The 27,456-nt window shown below is 38.0% G+C and overlaps 1 protein-coding gene across 3 annotated transcripts in view; it reads left to right on the top strand.

Moving 5' to 3' along the window:
* Window positions 1–27,456, top strand: part of LOC105433956 (uncharacterized) — a 126,965-nt gene that overhangs the window by 84,723 nt on the left and 14,786 nt on the right. Inside the window, exons 1-2 of one of the 3 annotated variants that reach the window (XM_089074792.1) lie at window positions 16,436–16,802; window positions 21,403–21,480. In XM_089074792.1, the coding sequence (XP_088930918.1) occupies window positions 21,439–21,480 (42 nt within the window). In that variant the 5' untranslated portion in view covers window positions 16,436–16,802; window positions 21,403–21,438. The other 2 variants (XM_089074793.1, XM_089074796.1) reach the window with 2 other exon arrangements.

Genomic DNA, 27,456 nt, shown 5'->3' on the forward strand with positions numbered 1-27,456 from the left:
TCTCGCGACGCCGAGAAAATGAAAAATTGAAAGGATGGGTCAATGATATGCGTTCCTGTCGCGTGGTTTCGACAGGAACTATTTCCCAGTTTCTCCTCGCCCTCTTTCTCGTTTTACATCCGCATCCTAAAGCTATCGTTCCGCTGCGCCGCTCCCATTTATTTCTCGCTATTCGAATCGGGGGTTTTACGCTTATCACGTGGTTGATAAAACAAAATCTCGCGATACGTTGCCAAAATTCTTGAACGGATCCTTTCGTTTCTCGGCCCCGGTAATTTGGCGGCTATTTACGTTTCGGTATTGTCGCGATAATTATTATTTTCGCTAGTCCCGGAGAGCAGAGTAAGCCGATAAGCCACTCGCTACATTGATTCGACGATACGCCTGCGAAAGTTAGTCCATGAATTTTGGTGAACACTATGTACAGCCACCGTCGGCGTTGCGACGCAGCAGGCAACGGGATCGTCGACCTCGTCGAAGTTTTGCGATGCTGAAAGTCGGTTGTGGTCGGTGGAGCGCAATAATTGCGATTCGCCCGTCGAGACGAGCGTAGATGCAGATGCGATCATACGAGGATTTATTAGTTTTCTATAAGAACAAGAGAAAAAGGAAACAATATACCGCGACTGCAAAATGCCACGGAATGAAGAATCTCGCGATCTGCCGAACTGCAAAACGAGACGAAAATCCGCGCCGTCACGAGTTCTGAAATAGCGAATTTGAAAGAGATAGCAATCAAACCATCGATATTTCATCGAATTAGATCAAAATCGGTTAAAATTTTCTTGCGTTTATTTATCATTGATATGTCTCATTAATATTTACCTGGATCTCTTTAAACGTAAAAAAGAAATAGAATAATGTCAGATGGAAATATTTTTCTATTCTAAGTAATCCACATTTAAAACTTTCAATATTCCATTTTAAGTTAAGAGCATTAATTTATTTTTACACATATAAATCACGCTTCTACTCTGTTAATGCATACGCATAGAGTTAATATAATATTTCTCAAAAATATTGCGTGATCCCGTGATAAAAAAGAAAAACAATATAATTAATAGCGAAATGCTATAAGAATATGAAGCGGTTACACTCACCCGCCCGATATAAATCTCTCGATTTTAATGAGTTCTTTTAAATAGGATCGTTAGACCGTGGTACCGAAAACTTAACAAAATTTATGGTATCCGTTGAGGTTTGCGGAAGACGAGGGTACATACAAAGGCGGCGCAAAGAAATCGGAAGCCCGAAACGAACAACGTTTCCCTCTTGCGAGAGAGCCGCACTGCTCTTGGCGATAGAACCTATCGCAAAGGCAATTCACGGTGCATTCACGGTCGCTTCCACCGCTAGTTAACCATTGTAACATCCGCGCGGGGAAATACGTTGTTACACCCCCGACCGCATCCGCACGAACATTCAATCCGCACGCGAAACTTTTCGCGTACCAAACGATCGGACCCTCGAACTCTGCGTAATTCAATTGAAACTACTGCCGCGATCGACCTGTGCAGCCTCACAGTGGCTTGTTGTCGATTAAAAAAACTGGAACGTAAAGAAGAGAGAGAGAGAGAGAGAGAGAGAGAGAGAGAGAGAGAGAGAGAAATCGTGAGGGGGGGGGGCTAGAGCGAGGAGGATGCGTGACGTAATGAAATCGTAACGAAAAACTTGCAGCTCCCATATCACGACCAAGGACGAACTGGAAAACTCGTTTCATAAAAGCGATTCAGAATCGTTTTTCGTGTCGGACCGATATTTTCGCGGTGTAAGATAATGTTCTCGTTCGTTTTAATAGCACGAATTGTCAGCACGACCGAGAAATCGACATTGAAGGCGTAACGTTAATCAAACCGTGGTACCGAGTTTTTATTTCGATGTGACATTTGTTCTTCTGCTACGTGCTTCCCGCGCATTTTCCATCTCTGCTAGCAGAACGGTATGAAATCAGATACGAAAAAATCAGATGCGAAAAAAAAAGGGAAGTGTTTGCCATAGCGTGATGCAGCGCAATGTGGATACACTCAGAAAAAATTGCATTAACTGGGTATCCGGGAATTTTCCCGTGCTTATCCATTTCAGACTAGAAATTGAAAACCAATTTTCAACGATAAAAACAACTTTTGTTACGATCTTTTAGCTTGTAGCGCGTTTTCATGCTCTGGATTCCTTGAATATTTTCACGATAAATTTTTTAAATATATTCGGCAAGACCCATTACCCGACAAACTATTAATGGGAAGGGCAGAGCGAAAAAAAGCGGCGAATAATAAAATTCTAAAAAGAAAAGATTCGCGATCGCTGTAATAGAGTTATTTCGGACGTTGCAATTTAATCTGTTAAATTATTATGCTCCATTGCTATTCCAGGATGTATATCGAGGATGTATATGTTAGTGACAATTTAAAAACGAAGAGACAGTGACAAAATATAAATTTCCATTCTGCATATATTTTGCTAACAATGTGATCCTAGTGTCACGAATAAATCCCGCACGGAGAAAATCTACAGATCCAATAAAATTCCGAATATCATTAGCGAATGGTGCACGAATATACGTATAAATGTTAATCGTTAAAATAAGCATAAATAAACTTTTTTATATAGACAGCGTAATATGCCCTTACGTGGCGGATACATAAAGCCCTGTATAATTAGGATTAGCGAGATCCAAGATGCGTGTGCGATCTAATAATAATAATATCATGCGACATATATATATATATGTGTGTGTGTGTACACACACACACGCGCGCGCGCGCGCGCGCGCGCACACACACACACACACTTCCTTCGAGTTTTCCACATTTCCGTTGTGACATTAAATATAATTTAATTCAGTTTTGCTTTTTAAATCAATTAAAGAGTTTATCGATTAAATATAAGGAATTTTCACATAAATTTGACTGCAGAATCTTTAGTTTAAATATTATTTCTCTAGCACAATTTTTGAAACAAAAATATATGCATGTATGTAAGTAATAAATTATAAATTTGAAAATTATTCATGAGTTATTGAATAATTTTACTTAAGATGGAATTTTTAGATATACTAATGATATACCCATACTTAAATAATCATATTTCATTCTGGAGGACATTAATACTTTTAAAAATTGGATATCGAATAATCTAAAGAAAGATAATTTATTACTATAATAATTTTATTCATAATAAAATTTTTATCTTAAAAATATTAAATATTCGTCATTAATAGATTATCGAAATGTTTACATTTCCGATCAAACTGATCGACTGGTGTCTGTTTACATCGTGTAACTATAAATTTTTTAGTTGGAATAGGTAATTATAGATCCGTATTCAACGTAGCGTGCGCGATCGACTTTGAAATCGCACGAAATATCACGTATCGCTCACTTCGATTGCGTGATGGAAAAAACGAATGATCATCTATGATTCCACTTTTGTTAGTATATCGGTTTAACTGCATCATATCTCCACTGACTCTTTAGAACGCATTGGCACCTGCGTTATCGCATTTGCACATGCATCTGGGATATTCCCAAAGTGATCAAGGCAAATTCCCAAAAATGGTATGAAGTTCCTATCATTGATCTGTCATCGTTGCATCTCGTCCGAAATATATGGAACGATTTTTAACACGTTATAGTTCAAATATCGCTTTCCGAACAGTTCACAAAGATTAACATCTAGCTAGAATGAACTTTTGATTGGATATATCCTTATTGTATATCTAGTTAAATAATGATTATATATTAGAATATACATGTACGAATACTAAAATATACTGTCACTAAAACGTTAATGACAACGTTTCTATTTCTAATCTTATATTTGTGATAAACAATAAAAATAAAAATATTTGAACAATTGCGCTCGTGTTTATCAGATTTTCAAAACTAACATGTTAATGTTCAACTTTATCGTGTATTGTATACTTTTCATAGTTATATTTCTAAAACTAGATGGTAATTTTAAAAATTTTTTATTTATATATTGACTTTTTATATTATTTTTATATTATAAGTTTTTCACAAACATATTAAATGTGATATATAGACTAAAATTAATAATTGCATAAATGATAATTATATATTAATAATTACATTAATAATATATATTAATAAAATTAATAAATTTTAATTTCGACTTTGGTATACAATGTTAATTTTAATTCAAGCTTTTTTTAATTGCATAAGCATTTAAATGATTTGCTATTTTAATTGATTTAAAGTTTCAAGAAATATTCTTAAGAAAATTCGTTTAAGATAACCGCCTTAAATTACCGCAGATTTCTCCTTATGTATACGCGCTCGTCTATTTTATTTTATCTCTCGCAGTTCGCTATCGCGCGAATTAATTTATCCCACGACCGCTGGAATCGCATCTGTTGGCGTTAATCTGTTGAAATGCTTAGTCCAGTGTACAATCTGGCACCAATACAACGGAATAAAGTACATTTGCAAATGCAGTCCCACCGGGACGCCCGATCACTTCGCGGTATAATCCAAATTCCTGCATCAGCATCTCGATTCCGATGTAACACCCACGCGTTATCCCCTCATAATGCCCGCAGATTTGTCTTCGTTATCGCGAGCATCATCCATCAACAAAGACATTTGCACGAGTTCGTTGCCCGATAAATGCGGCGAACGATACGCCCGATAGATATCTATGAGTATCGATTGCGCGCTTCAGCTGTTCGCCAAGTACGTTGATGAGGGGAGGGCGAATCGATTTTAGACGCTAAGACAATCTTGCCCCCGCAAATTTTTCATATCGATCAACCGGTGGACGAGTGATAGGGGGAAACTCGAATTGACAAACACAGAAATTCAGTCACGAAAATGCAATTACCGTTAATGGCCGTTGCCATCAGTTCTAAAAGCCCTGTCTTGAAATGCACTACGCATTTATCGATACATTTATATTTTAATGAAGCACTTGCAACGGGAGTGTGTGATAAACAAAATATGATGTTTACGGTAAAATACATATCTTATTATTTTGTCGTTAATAATTGTAACAAAACAGCGCGAGATTAAAAAGCTTCGCCGCTCGCAAATTATTGAAGCCAAGTACAACAAACATACTTGTTGCTCATTATACGGAGAGAAAAAGCAGATTTCTTATCAAACGAGATTAGTAGTTAAATCTTCATAAATCATATTTCTAATTTCCTGTCTTGTGACTAAGGTGACATTTCGTAGAAATGACAATTGAGATGAAATTTGGAAATTACGTAATTCCCTTAAAATGTCTAAAATTCGCATAACGTTACAATCGGAAAATAGAGAAAATGGAATGATTTAACGAATTAAAATGTAAGACAAAATATGCGCTGTTTAATACAGATTATGAAGATGTATAAAAAATATTATTACTATTGAAACGAACTGAGTTGTTAAAATTCGAGCGATAATGTACGGTTTGAACGTTAAATTTTACGAAATTTTGAAACAAAAGCGTGAAATATATTAATCACGGGGGTGAGAACAAAAAGGTCAGGATGCGCACGCGGATAAATATCAAATATTAACATATTAGCGAATTCGTTTGCCTTCGAACCTAGTCGAAAGGTGAAACAATCGCATGAGATTGTTCACGCCCGTCAGCGGCATGGGAGGGGGGGAGGCGTGAGGGGTGCAATGTAGCGCGCACATCGAAAAGGAACTCTCTCTCGGAGTATCGAAAAGCGACGTAATAACGCGCCGCTGTACCGCTCGCGATGCTGTGTGCGTCGCGTGTGTGAGTGTGTGTACATTACTTTGGGGGCGAGCAGCCGGAAACCGGTGAGTATCGCACGTGCACCTGTATATATAATCCGCAATATCCCTCGTGTGATATCACCGTCGACAGCCTCGTGTCCATTTACGTATCTGCCCACGCGGATACAGGGTGCTCTGGTTCGCGTAGTCCTTTTTCTCCCCCCCGTGCCTTGTGCCAAGTTTAAACCGAAATACGACTTTTTCCAACCCGAATCGTTTCGCGTCGATTCCCGCGTTGCTGCTCACGCGTGTCGAAACTGTTATCCCTCCGCGAACGTGACTTCTTTTTTCCTTGTCGCGCCTTGTATTTTATGCAGTGAAATGTAACTCACATTGCTAACGGGTGAAAGAAATTTTTCACGAAATTTTTCATCGGTTTTTTTTGATTAAGATTGATGATCATTTCTGTCAAAGATTTTGACATTTGAAGTTTGAATACTTCGGAGATTTAAAGCCTCCGTATTTAGTATCCTAATTTTGAAAATGTCGAAGCGTCGAAACATCGAAATCATAAATTTTTTATTATTTTTATTTATTAACCGAATATCTTTGCTGATCCTATGGTCATTAACTCAGTTTTTTTTATTTTACTTTGTGAATAAATAAAACGAGCCTGTTTTATTTATTAATTGTAATTTTTTTTTCAAATTGCGTCTTTTGAAGACTTACTTTCGAGACCGGCTTATCAAAATTAGAAAGTTCGAAATTTTCTTTGAAGTTTCAAATCCTTCCGAAGTTTTGAAACTTCGGAATTTTATTGAAAATTAATAACCCTACTTTGACTATTTCGAATAACTAATCGATTGCAAACAGATACTGATCGACAATATTATTTTAGTGTTTTTTTTTTTTACTGTATTTTTCGATGATACGATACATTTTTGAAAATTATTTAAATTATTTAAATCTAAGGAATAAATAATTAGGATTTAATTATTATAATTATAATAATTAAATCTTAATTTTCTTAAATATATATATATATATATATATATATATATATATATATAAATTTAAGGAAATTAAGATTTAATTTCTTAGATTTAAATAATTTCCAGAAATGCATCATAAAATGTCATCGTTATTATCGAATTCATGAAAAATACAGTAAAGGAGACACTAAAATAAGAATTAAATATTATTTTTACGATTTTAAATATTTAAATTTAAGGAAATTACTTAAATCTCAAAGCAATTGCCGGTTCGGTATCGGAAGGACTAAATGTTACAGTAGAATTGACCGCTGACTGCAGGCGCCACTAATGCATGCGGATGTACATATAACGTCTTTGCTGGAAGTTTCGAGAGTACGACGAACACATCTCAGCTTCCTTCAATGCCGGTTCTGTTTTCGGCATGAAATTCCCATTTCCGCTTCTTGCCCGCGGGGGCGCGCTAAAGCATGGCTGGAAAAGTAAAAAGTTAAATGAAGTCATCGTATAACAAGTTCGCTCTACAGCTCGCCTAAGGAGTTAATCGTCCACTCCGCTGTCAGTGCCTCTCGCTTCAGCGCCGTTATTATTCCTGTTTATCGGAAACACGGGCCTTATCTTGGAACACATTAAATCGAGTTCGACGGTGGGACGACGACGTGGAAAGAGCCGGCTCTCCTCCTTATTCCTCTCGGGTTTTCTATTAAAGATAATCATTCTAAATGCGAGCACGCTGTTCCGTGGATTAAGATTAATTTACTGAAAAACGTGACGTTAAATTTTCCGAGGGAGAAAGACGTACGGATACTTTTATTGCCGAATCGGAGCGAACTCTTTAACGAGACGAACCACCTACGATAACGGCAAATATTATCGATTGTTAGCGAGACAGTTGGAGCGGGGGAGGAGGGGGGAAGGGAGGGAAGGAGGGAGGGTAATAAATCGCGAAATGTAAACGAAGTTAATAGACTAAATAACTGAATACATATCTGCGAGCTGTAACGCGGACGGTTGGAATCACGATATAGCTCCCAAGTAATTCGCATATAACTTCTGATCAATTAAACGCTTTACGGGTAGTTTAGTAGTTTAGCGGCGTGAAGGTATGTACTCGGTGTATATCGAGCTGCCATATCTTGGGATATATGTAGTCAGTTGAACGGTTCTATAATCCTTCGTCTCTTCGTCCTGTCTCCAACGTCTGTGTAACATCTTAATACCTGAATATTCAAATATCCCGAGTGTCTGAAACTTCACGCCCGCAATATCGGACGGTGTCTAAAGATACCGCCAAGGCGCCGCACAAAGACGTATGGCTATTAAAACAATACGCCCGGGGACGCTATTTTCGCCGGGAATGGGAGATTATCTATAATCATATGTAACCCAGATTCCGCTCCAGCCGACGCGCGCGCGTGTGTGTGTGTGTGTGTGTGTGTGTGTGTGTGTGTGTGTGTGAATCTTGCGCCCGAAGGATTTTTATTTCTAGATGACAGGATCTTCCACGAAAGTTTCATCGGCTTTAGAAAAAAATTGCTGCGCCATTCGAATGCTTTTGATTTAATATAATCTGATCACACTATACTATATATGAATGATTGATTCAGGAAGTTTTGCCGAACTTCGAAAGTCAATTCTTAATGTGAACATGTGGAAAATTTATATGTCATGCTCAGTCCAAACGGAAAATAGATTCGAGCGAAAGTTGATGGAGATATTTTTATCGAAAAAAAAGAAATTGATTCTAATTATTCGCGCGGATACGGCACTCGGGCGAAACATCTGCACGGTGAAAAAGGCATCCGAAGATTCTAGGATGCTCTGTACAGTAAGACCTTGGGTACCTCCTTGCGATGCATCGTCATTTCTTCCCCCGTAGTGCAGTTAATAACTCGATTAATCGATGACGCCAGTATGCAAGGCGTAGCTCGCGCGCCTTGCAAACGCGAATTGTCGATTTGTCGATTGGAGACCAAACCGAATACTCAATTAGATTCGAGCAGTTTTCCAATAGTTCTGACTTCTGAATAGAGAAACGGCCCGCCCTATCTTAGTCTCCTTTGGACCATCTGAATAGATCAAACTATTTCGAGTGGGCGTGAGTCGAGCTCAAATATTCGTGGTCACATCAACGGGACGCGGAAACGCGTCCCGCCTTCTGAGAGATAAATATGTAATTGATATCGAGCTATGTGTACGCGCGAAATTTACGCCAATGTGCGCTGTAATTATCGCAATTCTAAACATATCAAATATTGTGTGTGTGTGTGTGTGTGTGTGTGTGTGTGTGTGTGTGTGTGTGTGTGTGTGCAATTTTTTTTAATGATTTAAGGGAGATAAATTTAATAACAGCGAGCTAATGTCGCGAAGCAAAAGGGTTGCATTTTCAGAAGTGGATCGTTAAACAGTCGCATGTTTTCCGCGAATAATTTCCTTGTTTTCATGCGTGCAACTGCGCAGAGGTTGCAAACAAGCGCAACGGGCCTTGTTGAAGAGCAAGCGCGGTGAAATGAAATATCGCAACGCGAATACAAAAAGCTGCGCGGTGTTTCGTTGGCTGTAATATTCTCGGCTGAAAGCTCGGGAAGAATCTCGATCCGTTGTCGATAATTCCGAAACGTATTTGGGAGCAGCGAAGCGGTGAACAGATACGCACGATGACCGCGGATTTCGTTATAAACGTTATCATCGGTATATCGCAATAATGCTTTAAAAAAATCAACTGGCATCAACGAGAGACGAGATTCGCATTCGAATAATACAACAACGCTACAACAATGTAACTGCCGAGAGCGGCAATAATTTAATTACCATGCCAGATTATTAAATTTTTATTGCAACGAGGCTCCCCTGAGATTACTCGAGCCGAACGAAATGAAAATACACAGTTATTACGAAGATTTATTAATATTTTTGTGTTAATTAGAAGAACAATGTCGCTTTTGTAGTCAGAAATTAATTATGAGAGAATTACTTCTTAATTCATATATATAAAAAAAAAAAAAAAAACAGTTCTGCTGGCAAATTTAAAAATTTTACCAGATACAGCTCTAAAAATAATTTTATTAGGCCTTCAAAATTATTATGTACGTTTAAATTGATTGCTAGAAAATCAAAAAGTTTTGCAGCATTATTATCATGTGTAACTGTTCTACAATAATAATAATTTTGATGATTCAACAAAATTATTTTCAGATCTGTATTTGGTGATATTTTTTATGCAGATTTGCATGCAGTAAAACTGTTTTCTCCGTGTACCAAATTACTAAAAATTTTAGACGTTTCAATTCTTACTGAACGATATGAATGCGGCTGCAGTTAAGAGTTCAAATTGCAAGAATCGTGGATAACCGTCACGTTAATTCTCTTACACGCTCTTACATGATCTTTTTACACTACCACTTATACAATCTTCCATTCGTTCCGTATAACTGGTAATGTTCGAGAAACAGCGCGTTATAGTACGCAAGAATGTAATCGCGATGGAGGGCGCAACACAAAGGCTTCCGTGGTATGCCAGTTAGCAAACAACTGCAATTTTCCCCTCTCGGAAGCCCGCTTTGCAGCTCGCGATTCGCAAATATTTACGACGGAGAAACATAGATCGCATACATCTCAACATCGAGTTAATAAAATTCATTGCCTTGGGCGGCGACAAATCCCGTTCATTTTCCCGGTGATTCCCCTACCTTCGATACATCGTATATTTTCCATCTCAAGACACAACTTACGAATACAAGCGTGTTGGCACGTTCATTATAGTTACGAGCTGATCAAACGATATTATACACGTTCAAAGGTTTCGAATTTTTCCACGCTGGAAACTCGGTCCAGCATCTTCCTTCCGAAGATCGTAATGAGATAAATGAGATTGTCTGATAAGCGAGAAACACACAGCATATATGCGAGCGAAAACTTGTTTGTGTATTTCAATAATTATTGATAAGAATCCTTTATTAAAAACATTCCGCGTATCTTTCAGTATTATGGACAAAAAGAAAACTCATGCCTTTAATAAGCAACTCGGATTCTCATAATATAAAAAAAAAGTTATATGATATATAAGTAAAAGTTATATTAAAATATACGTGCAGATGCTCTTTGTAAAGGAACCTTGGGCAAGAGGGCAAGTTGCTTTAAATGGCAAACGTTTCAAAATCAATGTGCCTATCTCCTCGTGAGTTCTACCCGCTTTCTGTGCGCAAGATTAACGGTTTCGCCGGTAGCTGCACTATTTTCTGCGTATGCGACGAGAAGGGCGCAACACTTAGGAGATTGAGAAAGGATAAGCATCTACCGAAAAGCGGAATGCGATAAACGCGAAGTCGGAAAGGGCGCCGGATAATTAGAAAGACTATCTTGGGAAAAGATCCCACCTTATGCACATTAATTATCTCCCTTCTTCCCTCTCCTCCCATCCACCTCCTTCCTTTTTGGGCGAAGAAAATCTGATTAAGATGACCTCGACTCCACGGACATGGGACTAACGAAAAATGGCGTAAACGAAAGAACAAACGGGGAGAAAGAGACAGATCTGTTAAAAAGCGGTGCAAATTGAAATGGAAGAGAAAAGAATCGCGGTTGTAAAAGAGCCAGGAGTAGCGAGACTGGGGAAGAAATAGCGAATGAGGCGACTTTAAAGAGAAAGAAAGGGAGGAATGGCGATGAGAGAGAGAGAGAGAGAGAGAGAGAGAGAGAGAAAGAGAGAGAGAGAAGAATTTACAGCGGAAACCGAAATAGATGCACCGCTTTCTCGCGCAAAGTTCCCGAATTCCGCGCGTCGTGAAACTTGTGCTTTAGAAGCCATCTCAATCTGCGCAACAAATTTTAATCAAGATAAATATATCTATTGCCATTCCCAGAGACGTAATAATTTAAATTAGAAATTAAGGTCGCGCGAATATTGCGCGCAGCGAAGGAAAATTAGTTAGACTTTGCATTTGTATTCGCCAATTCGAAAGAGTTTTATAGCGCGATAAGATTTTTAAAGAAAAATTCATATATGATTATCATTTCGTTTCTATTAATCTTGCACTTTATTACGGAATGTAGAATACTCATAATAAATATTATTAGGAATATTCTGTAATTATTATAACCGCGCTATTTATATAAGGATTTGTGTCTACGGCTAACTAAAATTACTCAATTATGCCCGGTCATATTTCATTATGTTTCGATACAATTGCTTATAGAAATTTCTCCGGCACAGAAATTTCCTTGTATATTCCCCTAAAAACAGCGTTGTTTAAGAACTAAATTATAAAATTGCTTCAAAAGCATTGTACTCGTATTTCGCAATGTTTCCCGGTTAAATAAAACAACTCTGATCTTGTGAATTATTACACTCCACCACCGATCTCCTATTTTTTTTCACTCGGAGTTAATGTCATTAATTCCGTGTACGTCTATATTCCGTGAATGAAGATTTTGCTGCATTTATACAACAAAGTGTCTGGGCAAATAAAAATTTATAATATTATGATGAACGGATGGACAAGAGACTTGATAATGAATTTACGAGCGACGCTCGAGTATTTTCTACATCGGGGGCTTTCGGAAAATGCTATAGAAAAATAAAAATGATAGAAAAAAAACGTGGAGGAACGTGCTTAAAATCATTTTCCCCGAACGCGGTCGGTCACGGCCATATAATTGGTTAACTTACATTTACATCCGCGCTGGAGTCTGTTAATTTCTATCCGTCGTTGAGCCGCGAGGTAATGGAAACTATAATTCCCGACCTGTTTCGACGATCACGTACGATACTGCCGTAACGACATTAGAATCTCGTAAAAGAGCAACCCGATGTACCACGTTCATTCTCGCGTGTTGACCTAAATCTTTGAAATGCGATTCGCTCCTCGCGATAGCCATCATCGTTTCAATCTTTCAACGGAGTTGTCGAGTTTTGAGAGAATTTCAACTTTCAAGTTCGATGCGAGGCGTTGACGTGATGCGATTAAATAAAACTTTCATTTCAAATTTTCAAATTTAAATAGCAGTATTGATGCTAAGAAGTTGTTATCGGATAAGTCGAGTATTAATATTAAAGTAAATAAAATCAATAAATTTTTAACAATAAAATAAATAATAATAAAGGAATATTAGAATAATGAAAACTTTTTCAGCCTTTTTAATTTTTATAGTTGCAATCTTTAATATTCCATGTAACAAATGTAATGGAATACGATTCTAACAGAAATGATTTGTGAAACTTTCTATTTTCTAAATTGAAGTATGTTTTAAAAAAATGATAAAGAATTATTTATTTATTAACTGTGACTTTTTGTCGAATTTTATTGAAGGCGAAAAAAGAAAAACATTATTAAATACAAGAGCGAAGTAGCGAAAGATTGTATTAGATCAGACATCTTCAGGTACCGCCATCTGAATTCATGATGAAGAACCGTGAAGAAACGCAAGAAATTCTTCTTGTGCGATAAAGATGAGTAACATTTTGCCACGCATGCTTCCATAAAAATAGATTAATTTTGTGTAACAAAAAGAGATAAAGAGAGCAAATCTTTTTAAAACCCAATTCGTGCGTTGTAGAATTATTAAAATGCGTCTGATGAGTTTTTTTAGAAAGGCGTAATGAAATTCAGAAAAGAATTCATATTTTACCATATTCCCCTGTAAATATTCGTGATCTTTTTTACATAGTCAATGTGAAGAAGGGAGAAATGGCTCAGAATGGCTTAGATTTATTCGCTGCAAGCCATATCGGCTGTGTTATTTTGGAGATGAATGTCGCCGCTCTCCGAGTCACGTTCTCGAAAGAACGGCAAGATCGAAAATCGGTTCGCGATAGGCATTTTCGGGCCGTATGATATCGCCGACAAAAGCGATTTGAATTCCTTTACGCCTTTACGGATTTTATTCGCACGAGCGACGACACGCGCTTATCCCTATTTCTCCAGTTTTCATCTCGCGAGGAAGCAATCTTGGCAGTCACGTCGCCCGTTATTCGATCTCGACCAAACGAAGTCGAGGCACGGAGTGCCTCGAACCTTTGTCGATCGACTTGGCTTGAACTAGCGGCCGGAACTGCCGAAATTGGACCACTCGCGAGCCATTATTGGCACGTCGAATAGGGGTAGTTCGGAGGTATCGAATCAATTGGGGCACAGCAACTAGTGAAACGCAAAGTTATTCACTCTTTCATTGTTTCTAATCTTAATTTATTATTAATTTCTTTATATCTTATTAAACACATGTAGAAAGCGATAAATATTGGCAAACTTATAGAATAAATAATATATATTCAATACCTATATCTTCTTTCTTCAAAGAAGATATTGAAAAGATAATTCTTGTAAACACTTAAAAAGAGTACATTAATTTAAATAGAAAATCAACAAAAATATATGAAAACCATATTATGAAATAATATAAAATATATAAAATATAAAAATATATAAAATAAAATATAAAAATATATAAAATAAAATATAAAAATATATAAAATATAAAATATATAAAAAAGCGATAAAAAAGTTTAAGATTATCTTTCGAAACTTAAACAAAGCTTTATTATTGTAAGAATCAATTTTGAAAATTTCAAAATTAATAACGTGAAGAAGGACTTAATTATTCTCTTTGTCAAACTTATTCTTCTATGGTTTGTCTTTTCGTGGATAATCCTTTTCTCCTCGTTTGCATTATGCATTTTCTCCATTACTTAGTAAAGTTCATTTTTTTTTTTTATATATTTACTATTCACAGAGTAGTGCGACACACAATTCTATCGCGCGAATCAAAACAGAAAGAATCAATCTCGTCCACCTCGACAAAAACATGATGTAACATTTATGTAACACGGTGAACAAAATGAAATGAGTCACGTTTCCTACCACCTACGAGAGATATCGGTATAACATTTATGTCATAAAGCGAGGTGAAAATAGCCATGATTCGCTACGTGAAACTCACATTTCCTGTGATGTATTGTTGAGAGAGAAAATTTAAACAGCAGAAAATTAACAAATAAGTTATATTTGAGGCCATTTCGAGAGCGAAATTGTCTGCGCAGAATCGAATTTGCTTGTTTCTTCTAAAAGAAATTCGCAAAGTTCCTGTATTCTGTTGACAATTCATGCACTCACCGTGAAGGAGTTAAATTACACCTTTTTCTAGAAAACTTTTGCCGTGGTTTTGTCTCTCTCGTCTCGATCCGAGGGGTTTACTTTGCGAGAAAGTTCGCTCGCACAAAGCGTATTTGAGCAAAAGCCGAGCGGGCGGTCTTGAAAGCAAAAATGTTGTAATCATGAGACAATCCTCTCGGCTTTTGCATTTTGCACGAAATTTATTCTTCTCTTTGACACGCACGTTGAAGTGAACGAGCGCGTTTCATTAAGCACAGCTATTAATTGGACACGATTGCTGCGAGGACATTAAACAAACGCGAAAACTGTAATAAATCTAATTCTATAATTCAAATTGTCAGTTATCCCCGTTTGTCCGGCCACTATTTTACTACGCTACTTTGCGTTAATCCAAAAGCGAAATGAGATCGAGGTGAGACGGTTTCTCTTTCCGATTACGACGGAAACGTGAAGCTAAACGTCACCGATCGTCGCATATAATACGGAAATGTCACGACGAACGATTGCAGCGTGATGGATGTCGGGTGCGTTATTCTCGAAGAGGTCCCGCTAAGCTGGCAGCATAGCACAGAACCGTTAATTAAAGGGAATAGAATTAATGTGCTACTGTGCAGCGCGGAAGCTTACAGTGCCCGAGGTCCCCCGTTTAAGCGGAATCGAGATGCCGCATCACTTACAGATCTCGTGGTTAGACACAACTCCCCCCCCCTCACCCCTTCTCCCCCCCCCCCCCTCGCCAGCGCGCGGGTATATGGATTGCCCTGCAGTTTGCGGCCTTATTTCTAATGACGAATAACCCGACTCCGAAGACCGCAACGAAGAGTTAAACGCGGGGCCGAGGGGGTTAATCATCGATCTGTCAGAAATAACTACGTCGTTTTTGCGACGTCGAATAAAACAACGCAGAAGGGAATTTATTAACGATCATTAAGACGCCTGGCTGTCCCTGGCTGCGGGTGATGGATCACGCTCACAACTGGAAAATGAGAGTAATAATAATAATATTGTTGTCCTCGATATTGGCCCCCGAGCAACAACGGTGGGTAGGTGTATGAACGGGGAAATTAGAATTAGAAGCTACTCGATGACTCGGCCGCTTACTCATCTACTGAATATTGAAACGCCATTATCATAAGCGATCAGACGCATTCGATAATGACTCGTTGTAGGAGTACGAGCTACGCCGCTCTGGCCTGTAGGTCGGACAAAATCGATTACGGTCTCGGACACCTGGTAAATATAGCCGTGTATACTGATCACGCTACTCGTAACGACGAAATTTAGTTTCGTTAATTTTCCATTTTGTGAAGGCGAGGTCAAAACAAGCGGTGCACATTCGAATGTTGTACGAAAAGTACAACGTGTGACACATGAAATTCCGAGAGGTGAATATAGGTGCTTAGGAAAAGAAAAAGAAAAAAAAAACAGAGCGTATGCAGCACAAGCTTCAGTGAGACAAGCTGCAGCTACAAAAATGGCAATTTCATATGATGCAACCTGATACATTATTCATCCCACACGATATCGTCTACCACCGATTGCGATATCTTATCCATTGATACGCGCTATTAAAATGCCTTTTAAAAACTCAATTTATCAAGCATGATCAACCAGTCCAGTCATCTCTTGGACGATCCATCATGCCGATAAATCACTTTATCATGAAGAAACTTCATTACATCTTTGAAACTCCTCCAAGGACACGATCCAACGGAGGAATCAGGCGATCCGACCTGTCCGAACGTAGTCGTTTCTAGCAGGACGCACCACATTCACCTCGACACTTCCTCCCTCCAGCGTCCCTCTCGGGTTCATGAACCCTTCTCGTACTCACCGTCGCCTTCTTACTCTCTTCACGCCAGCCGGGAGGGAGAAGGACGGAGAGGGAGTCGCAGGATGAATCAGAGAGGGACGGTGGAACTGTCAGTGCTGCATTGGTCCTCCTCGCGTAAGGACGGGCCACGGATCATCTGTGATTACCTCTTTACCGGAATCCTTTCCCACAGACAACGGTGAGTATACTCTCTCTCTCATCCTCTCTCTCTCTCTCTCTCTCTCTCTCTCTCTCCTCTCTCTCTCTCTCTCTCTCTCTCTCTCTCTCTCTCTCTCTCTCTCTCTCTCCTCTCTCTCTCTCTCTCTCTCTCTCTCTCTCTCTCTCTCTCTCTCTCTCTCTCTCTCTCTTCTCTCTCTCTCTCTCTCTCATTCTCTCTCTCTCTCTCTCTCTCTCCTCTCTCTCTCTCGTCTCTCTCTCTCTCCTCTCTCTCTCTCCTTCTCTCTCTCTCCTCTCTCCTCTCTCTCTCTCTCTCACTCTCTCTCTCTCTCTCTCTCTCTCTCTCTCTTCTCTCTCTCTCTCTCTCTCTTTCTCTCTCTTTCTCTCTTATGTCACGCCAGTGTCGCTGCATTTTGTCCGCTCGCGCTATCAAGTTCAGTTCTAAGTAGATTCTGCCTTATCGTACCGCTTCAATAATGCAACAGATACACACACACACACACACACACACACACACACACACAAAAGCGTGAACCGTAGAATGAAATAGATTACATTTTGGCGAACGCAAAAGGATTGACAAAACATTCCAATCGGATTTCTTCAATTTGACGCTCGTATAGATTCGTCCCACAAAATCACTGCATATTTTTTGAAATCGATTTCTTTGAAACGAAAATATCAAAGCCATTCTTAAAAAGATGTTCTTTTCGATACACTACTCTTTTAAATGTAATTTTTCCCATAGAATCGTTCAATTAATCGTCTATCTTGCGAATGACATTGACGTTTCTCCGAGAAATATTAATCAAATTTTGCGTGCTACTCCAATGCCCATTAATTTATCGCGGCATACCGTTGGAAGTTAGTCATGGCGTTCTGGCTGCCGAGCTTTCTTTCATAAAATATAATAACGATTTTCAGCGCGGTTAACGCGTAACTAATGATAAAGCTATTATCTTGTTCGTTCTTTTCCGAAAATTGTAATTGATGAGATGATGTGAAAGCATCATTAAATTATCAAATTTAATTTGGGCAAGTATTTATCATGGATGCAATAAAACACAATGGAGCGCTGTTGCTTCTGATAGCCTGCCTTATAATGATCGTAAGAACAATACATACAGTGTAGCAATATACATTGCTATAAATTCACCGTCGTATTTAAGATAAAAAAAGTAAACGCTCTTTTGAGTAAAAGAAAATTTAAACTATAAGTTGATGTGTTTCTACACGTTTGTTACATTTTCCGCGACTGCAAAATGTTCAATTAACATTATAATTTGGATTTGCTTTAATGGAAGTCTCTCTCTTCAGTCATGACAATCTATTTCAATGAATGAAATCGCGCAACTTGTCGCACACTTAAATTCCGCTATAATTGCACACTCCAGAAGGTGTACGTAGATAAGCGACGCAAATAATTCCCGAGCTTCGTTTTACGTCGATCCCTCCATGTTAAACCCCCGGCGTAATTACTGGCGATTACTCGGAGAGAGAGAAAGAAATCTCTCGTCTGCCGTGCGTCTGGCTTTGCCGAGCTGAGACGAGAGATAATAGGAATGTGAGAGCAGAATAGCCAGACGCGTTCTTAAGATGCAGCCACCTAATTGCACCGTTACGCACAGCCCGTTAAATCACCGCTTCTCCCCCGTATCTCAAAGATGCTATTAAAACCCGCCGTGGCATTAATTGCGGAGTAATTAACTCGAAGAACCATATCGAATATTGTTTTGCGCCGTGCAATGCCAATTTGCCGTTTAATCAATGCCAGAATCGTAATCTAGCTCGAGCTTTGATTAATTATGAATTTAACTAAATGAATTCTATGGTAATGAAGATAACGCGTGTACTTTAAAGATTACTTTGGAAGAAATTTTGTACCGCTCATACTCGGAGGAAAAGAGGTCTCTTGTCTCGCGAAATGCGTGAGTTTACAAGAGGCGAAATTAAGATAAATCGAGCTGACAAATTTGCGCGAATAAAATCAAATTCGCGCCGGGGCCAATCGTGCTCGCCGGGCAATAGACGCGAATTGCATCACGCGCTCGCGTATTGTTTGTTATTCCGATATGATGTATCAAATGCATTCGGCTGCACGAATTCGCCACCCTCCGCGCCTTTTCTCTCCCGTCTTCGAATTGAGCACGTGCTCGCCATGTGCGCGGGTGCAAACCTAATTGTGCACGCGTGTGCGCGACGCACGCTCTACTCGTGCGTACGAGTAATAGTAGCGAAAATGTCGTAATTCACGTATTACCGAGTTGCTGCAGAGATTCTTATCTTCCGCCATAATGGGGATGACTGATTGCCCGTGGAATAAAGCGCTTCTCGCACGCTTCTTTTCGGAGACGCCAATTAGTCGCGCATCTCTACGCAACTTAATTTGTTCTCGCGTTTTTGTCCATCCTTGCCCGGCTCCCATTGTCTCGCGCAAATTTATTGACGTTCGCCGCAGATACACGTTCGCCTTTTGCGAACTTTATCGTAAATGACCGCGCGCGCGTGCAGTTTAATTATAGAAATGGAGCCGTGTACTTGGTGGTGACCATACGTATGGGAGTAGCCCATGGTAATCGTGGCGAAGAGTACGTTTTTAGTAAAACTATAAATAATCCACGCAACGCACACGTACGCACGTACACACCAATAAGAGCATGCGAAAGAGAGCCGAATACCTGGGTCACCGGACATTTTCGTTCGCATATGCCATCGAACTCGACAGATTCGCATATTGTGAAATTTGCAGATCGAACGGATCTAATCGAATGATTCTAGCTCAAAACTTTGTTTTAACGAAATTAATTCTTTAATCGTAAATGCTGCATTAACAGTGTTAGAATATCACAATTGTTTATTTCTGTTCAATTACGTTATTTTAAAATAATTAACAATTAATTTTAATTAAGTGTCTAACGTGACACGCGTTTGACATTATTTCCACCATAATGTGCAAAATGTGTGCCTTCACGGTCGAAAAAAATGGCAAATAAATCTCGAGCCGCTATGTCTCTCGGGTCTTAACCATAAAAGTCTCATGATTACGTCAGGGTTCGTGAGTCACGATGTCTGCTGGCCTAAAAACACTGTTACACACAACGAGCCCGTATCAATAATTTCTCGAAGAGCGTCTCGTCAAGGACGACAATCACAGTCGAATTTTAATGAATTTATGATGTGGATGTGGATGCATCGACAAAAAAAAAGCATGAATGGCCTATTATCGATTTCTATTTACGGAATGGATTACGTAGCGATCAAAATGCCTCTCAACACTATTCTAACGTCGACTGTGTACACGAACAGTCACGGACTGGAGGCATATGAAAAAAAAAAAACGATCGGGTAACGTGATATCAAACGCGCCCACGCTGCTGCTGATACACCCAGACTGGCTCGGCAGATCTTTACAGAGGATGAATCGCTCGAAAGAGCAACAATGACCGGGTTCACCTGCCGCACCGTCCAGAGCTCAAATTCGTTTTGGCTTTGCAATTTACGTTTGCGAACGCCGCACGCGAATCGCTCTACGATAATGCGGCAGGTGGAAATAAAAAGTGAAAGCCAATTACGAGCCTTTGATATATCCCCGCTCGGAAATCGCGTGCACTCACGATAGCCTGACCGTTTCTCTTTGCGCGAGTTTAAGAGATCGCCGGTTCGAGAGAGAGAGAAAAGAGAGAGAGAGAGAGAGAGAGAGAGAGGGGGGGGCGGGAGAAAGAGCTTATTTTTATGATTCCGAAATTATTGGCTTTGCATTATTTAATATCAATCCGATACTGACGCAGTAATCCAGCGGTTTCCGACCGGGATATATAATTTTATGTCGTAACACGGTTGTTACGGATCTGCAAGTAATAATTTTCTCAACACGAAACGAATCATATTTGCTTTTGGCCCATGGTAATTACGACGCACCTATTTACGAGGGGGGCACTTGCTTTGTAGCTAATACCCGCATGCAACTCTATTTTAAGTATAATTATTTGGAACTCGAGGAACTACATCGTTTCCCGCGCGCGCAAGCCGAACCGAGCTATTTTTACCCGTGATATTACCACTCTGCCAGTAGCGAATTACAGATATGGAACATTTGTTTAAGTGCGTTAGTTTATGACGTTACTACCCTTATCGGAATATTCCGCAAGCTCATATCCCAATTTAACAAACTGGAAAAAAGTTCGTTCTCACGGTCCGTGAGAGATATGCGAAATTGATTTTTTAACGTTACATCTGTAACATGATTTTTTAACGTTACATCTGTAACGTGATACTTAAACTTGATTCTTCTTTTTTAATTTGTCTCTATAATAATTTTGATGTAAAAATATAAAAGCTTAAATGTAATTATATTTATTTAAATATAAAAGCTGCGTTTTATATTTGTTTAAAAGAAAATATTATCTTTAAGATATTCAGCTTGATATTCAGCTAGATATTGACGACGTTAAATATTTATGGAACTCGAAGTATCTTCTTAAGAGAAGATGACACAATTTTTTTTATTGAAATTTTGATAGAAAAATTCAGATTGTCGTGCATGATATGTTAAACTAAACTTTATAATGAATGTCCGTTTATGTTAGAAATGTTAGAACTTTTGTTGTTTTTTTTTTTTTCAGAACGAGAGCATCGCAAGTTGAATAGACAGTTGAAATATGACAGCACCACAGGCATCGTCGCGTCTCGAGATGCTGCAGGTAAGATAATCAATTTTGTCGCTTTTACAAATAGCAGCATTAAAAAGGTAAGTTTCCATCGACAGACAAATTAATAGGTTTATTTAAGAATAAATGTGTCGTCCATTTATCATATTTATGATATCGTTTGCAAATGTCTACAATTAGTAGATACAAATAGACATTTATATATTAAAAAATAGAAAATGAACTGAGATCTCAATTTTTTATAAATATTTTAAGTGCAATTGAAAAAAAAAACAAAATTTATAAGACCTACAAAAAAAATAAAAGTTAAATTGACGATCAGCAAAATAAGTTCTTATCTTTTATAAATAATATTATACAATTGTCAATAGAAGTGTAATACTAATGAATAATCGCTATAAAATTATAATATAATATAAAAAATAAATATAATATAATAAAAGAATCTTTTTGCTATTAAATACATAATTAATAATGAAATAATAATTTCATTCGTCGACTACATGCGTATACAAACTTATAAAAGTTTATTCTCGATTGTGATACTTTATTATGCCAGATGTTAATTATAACAAAATAAAAGTCAGGATGAGCATCTATGAAAATGTTACGTAAAGTAGAAACGCATTGTCGATTAGAATCTTTTTTACGAGAACGTAATAAACTGTACGTCGACCGCTTGTGCGCCGCTATGGTTCTCTCATTCTCTTTCTGACACTTGTAATCTTGAAATACTTTCTGGTTAAGGTAGACCGGTTAAGGCAACTTGACGCGTGTTCTTTTGGCCCACGTATCGTTTCTGTATCGAGCAAACGCATATATGGCATCTTGTTCAGGCAGCGTGCACGGAACGATCGACCCACGTTTCGATATATCCAAATCCGATGGACAGCTGATATTTAGACGAATATCAAGCTCAGATCTCTCTTCCGCCTACTCTTGAATAATACGTTTCCTAATATACAGACATCAAAAATCGATAAATTCATCGCGTAAAAATAATGAGAGGATAATGTCCTTGTCCTTAAATAGCTTAAATAACTTTGCTTTTCTAAATTAAAACAACAGACCTTTTTCGTATTTCAATTCGAAATTTGTGTTTGTTCTAATAATTTCAATAATAATCATACTTTAAGAATTTCCAATAATAATGCATTCAGAGGACTGTATTATGTATATCCATTGTTATAACTTTGAATACAACATAGGAATTAATTCAACATAAAGATAGATTTATAACTCGTAACAGAAATTTATTACAACAAAATATATGATCTTTTTTATTCCTGTTTTTATTTCTACGTATTAAATTTAGTTCTGAGATCATGCCCACGTATTCGAAAACGTCCCGCTATAGACGTATTCGAAAACGTCCCGCTATAAACTGCAATAGCTGACTTCAACTTCTTATATGACACACCTCTAAGGGCACTTCCCGGAGCAAAAGACGAACCCACGTTAGAGCGAGAAAAGAACGGCGAGACTTAAACGGAGTAAAAAAGTGGACGCTTGGTTTGTCAACCATGACCGACTATTGAGAGACTCGTAACCATAATACTATGATGTCATTTCCTTTGCATTGAGAGATGCGTCATTCAACAAACTTCTTAGACTTCATTATTTTCATCTAATTTTATCTAAAAAGAAAATCTTCACCGCTGCTTCCATAGAAATAGAAAATCTTCTATCTTGATGTCTTAATTTTTGTCTCAATTCAAGTTGTCTGTACGTAACATTTCTCCACGGATTTATCAATTTGTAAGTAATCAGAAAAAATGAGTTTCAAATTATTCAATAATGTAATTATTACATACTATACTAAATTATATATAGTATCTTACCGTGAATTCTGCCTGGAATTGTAAATAATTAAAAGTTGATCTTAATTCGTTCAAGTATAACATCAAATATAGGATCACACGGATACATAATTCAAAAGTTATTTCTAAGAATCAAAATTTCTAAGAATATTTCTCAGAAACTTAAACTTTCAAAGTTAATCTGCTTGTATACTCAATAATTCTTCCTGCGCACATTTATCATTTTGCCACGCGCGTCGATTAATAATTATGATAATTATATTGACGAAATTATTCCACGCATTTGCGTGGTGCGCGTTTGAGTGACTTTAATTTGACTTGAAGATGAGAAATCAGGCGGAAGTCTTCATGTTAAATAATTTAAGTAACTTGTTTTACCTCTTCTATTCTGGCACGTCATGATTTTAATGCTAATGCAACGGATCGCTTGTGCAAATTTATTTTATGTAGGCAGATAAAGCTTTCACATTAAATCTCTTCACTGCTCGTTTACAATTAGATCGTGAGCACTTACCTTTCAGCAAAAAGGTTGTTAATTGAATCTAAATCAAAAATAGTAATGTCCAAGATATAATCTGCCAGCAATAAACCGAGAGTTAAATTACTTTTACGCGCGATAAATTTTACCAAAATCAAATTTACGAATATCATCATTCAATATTCAATCACAAATTCATAATTTACTGTAGACCATTAAAATTAACTAAATGAAAATATAACCACTTATTAGCGCATAAAAAATATTTAATACTGCATCGAGAGAGAGATATTGCGCTGTGTCAAATCAACATCGGAGGAAAAAAGATTTCTTTTTTTTATAACGACTAATAAATTGATTCATCAAATTAAACTAAATAAATTTATTTAACGATTTTACAAAACTTTGAACAATCTTTTGCGATCGAAGTTACCGCATGCCTTGGAAGTTGCGCTGCGTTGTTTTGAATTTTTTATAAGGTACGAGAGGAAGTGGTTACACGCAATTTCCAAGAAAAATTAAAAACATTAATGCAAGCAGAGCCAATGCGGAATGCATTATATCGCATTATATCGCGCAATGCCGCAATTAGATATCTCTTGATAATAACGCGCAAAACCGATCAAACAGCCGAGTGAACGACGTCGATTTCGCGATGCCCACGCTTGACCTTCCTGCTTCGAAGGAGTGAGTCGAAAAAAAAAAAAGAGCCGACACGAATGCATTACGTCATTATTGCTTGGAGTCTCCAATTAACTTTGTCACAATTATTCATGATTACATTATCCGTTTCGCTAACGCAAAATTCGCAAATATTTTTACGATCGCCGATATTATTTGTCGTCGCGGTAGATTGAGAAAAGACTGAAAGTTTATTGGAATTATTAAATGGAAAATTATTAAGAGAGGAGCTTCTAATTTTAGACCGACCGATTTAGAACGATCATTATTGAAAAAGATTTCTAGAAAAACTATTTCATTCTTCAGGCTAATTAGACCGCGAAGTAATTAATGTGCCGAGCCATTTTTAGACATTCTAGAAGGAAGATGTGTATCTATATAACGCGTTCCAGAATTTTACCGGATATCTTTTGCATTACAAATTCCCGCTTGTTAAAAAAAATTACAAAAGAAAAATGTATATATTCCGTTGTGGCTCTGGCTGGTTGAGAGTTGAATGTAGAAGAAAAAAGATTTGATCAAAATCTTTAAACGCATTTCTAATATCTCTATGTGACAGACATGTGCGTTTCGTGCACGCTCGGCACGCATCGAAAAGCACGCGAGAAAGAGATGCGTGCTGCACGGAAAGCGAAGTTCGCTCGGATAAATCTGAAACGTGGATTCGGAGCAAGGAGGACCGCCGAGAACGGCAACGGGTTAGCTCATAAATAATTGATGAGGAGGTGCGATGCAGCTTCGCTCGCCGCCGATTTGTAATTGTAATTTCGCGAGGTGCATGCCCAGTTAAGCAAAGTAATTATGGGCAGGTTTCGTTATCGGGACACGTGCATGATCTGTGGAAGACAACGAGATTGCGCCGCCGCAATTTTGAAGTTGCCTCTCTCGTCTTTCTTTTCCCGTTTCTCTCGTTAATATTTAATAACTTTCGTTCGTCGCAAACGGCATTTCTGAAACAGGAATGTAAACCAGCGCAGCACAGACGTATGGATATTATTTCGAGATATCGTAAAAATAGAGCAAAAGTAAAATTTAGGAAAAAAAAAAGAAAAAGAATTAAAATAGAACTCAAATATAGAATAAAAATAGCTCTTGACATTTTTAACAGAACCGATCATCGATTGCGGTTCATTTTTTCGCGTTTATGACATACGTGAAATTAATTCTGCTCCGACTTACGTCAATTTCGAAGAAATGCCTTATAAATATAGTACGAAAGTGCGATACAGCACGAGGTACGCCCGTATAAAAACTTCGCATGGACTCACGCGAAAATTCGATTCGTCTTCGACGAAATGCAAAGTTCAAGGTTCTTCGAGAGCATCGTCGGTCGTGCGAAATGATTGGTTCTCGGTCTACCGAGCGCCGTAATCGCGAATGGTACCTGCGCCCAACAATTCCATACTCGATACTCCTTGTCTCTCCCCCTCCCCCTCACCTTCTCCCTTCCACTGACAAACAATAAATTTTGTATTTGTCATAGCCTCATTTTCAAGCGTGACGCTCGGACAAATCGGGAATCGATACTTCAGGAAGATGGTTATCCAAACGGATCCAAATGGAAATACAAACGTATAAATAGATAATTTCCAAATAACATTGTGTAGTCTCGTACGTCAAACGTAAAAGGCAATCGGATATATGAAAATCATTTATTCTGTCGCGCGTTGACGTTACGTTTATGAAATAACGAGGAAGGGAACTAAAAGCGAAAGGAAATTTGATTATCGAGACTCTTAATTGTGAAGAAAACAATCTGCAGAAACAATACGACACAACTACGTTCAGAGTTATTTAAATTACAATCAACCATAAAAGAATTGTACTTTAACTCTCTCTCGGCAAGACATTTAAATTCTTTAATATATTATACGATAAAAGAAGAGTGTTACAATACTGTACGTAACAATATCAAGCGTTGTAAAATGGTTTTATTGAGTATCATAAAAAGGTTGACAATTTTTATTGAGAATTATTACAAAAGCAAGAGTGAGCATTTGTTCCATTCGCAATGAAATGGTTATCTCGACGTAAATTTATTTTGCAATCAACATTGTCTGGAAATAGTTCATTTATCTCTCCTCAAAGAAGTCTTGTTTCTCATTTACACTTTTGTTGGCTCGTTCGTTACATTGATACCTTTAGGAAGGAAGAGAAATTTTCTCTCATTAAAAGCAACTAATTTTCGCGGTATCGCGGTGTTTCGCAGTGAAAACGTAATTTCGCGCGAGCGAACAGCAGGATTCAAAGTGGAGCGGGCGAAACAATTCTTTTTTTTCTTCCCCTTTCTTTTTTGGTTCATAATAATATGATGCAGCAATATATTTGTGAACTTGATAGGCGGCACGCGAACGGGATGCTTCCCGGAAAGCATTACAACGATTTTTCCTAGAAAACTATTCCCGACCCAGCGCACGGAGTGGAAGCCGCAGTTAAAGTCGAAATGGAATGGATGGCGGTTTTACAAAAATATTCAATAGTCCGGATAACGCTTCCCACGTTAATGATCTTAATTTCTATGCTGCGCGAGGTACGCCTACGGATCGGAATTTAAAAGCGATGAATACGATTAAAGTTTCTTAGTAGATTAATCGATTTCCAGTTGGCGAACGGACCTCGTCGCTGTGAGACGCAGCTGCGGTAAGGCTCATCTTATTGACGCAAATTGACATTAACTCGTCCAAAACGGCCAATTTTTCGCGTCGGCGCGTCAAGTCTATGAAAGCGACAAGGAAGTAATAAATCTTGATAAAGCAACTGCCAAACATACGACTCGTTTATATCAATTCTTAAGATCACTTCCATTACTCTTTCCAACCTTGAACTTTGTGCTTCGCTTGAAATTTCCAAGTAACATCGATAAGTTGTCGCGAGTTCTTTGCGAGCGGTTTACACTTCACGAATACATTTAACTTCGACTGTAAGGACAATATGCCGTGACAAACTAACGCATTACTGGCTACGCCAATTTGCAGTATAAAGTAAAACTACTTATATCTAACACGTCAGCTTATACCAGAAACATTTATT

Source organism: Pogonomyrmex barbatus, unplaced genomic scaffold (assembly GCF_055798465.1).
Source record: "Pogonomyrmex barbatus isolate J1 unplaced genomic scaffold, ASM5579846v1 scaffold18, whole genome shotgun sequence".
Taxonomy (NCBI): Eukaryota; Metazoa; Arthropoda; class Insecta; order Hymenoptera; family Formicidae; genus Pogonomyrmex; species Pogonomyrmex barbatus.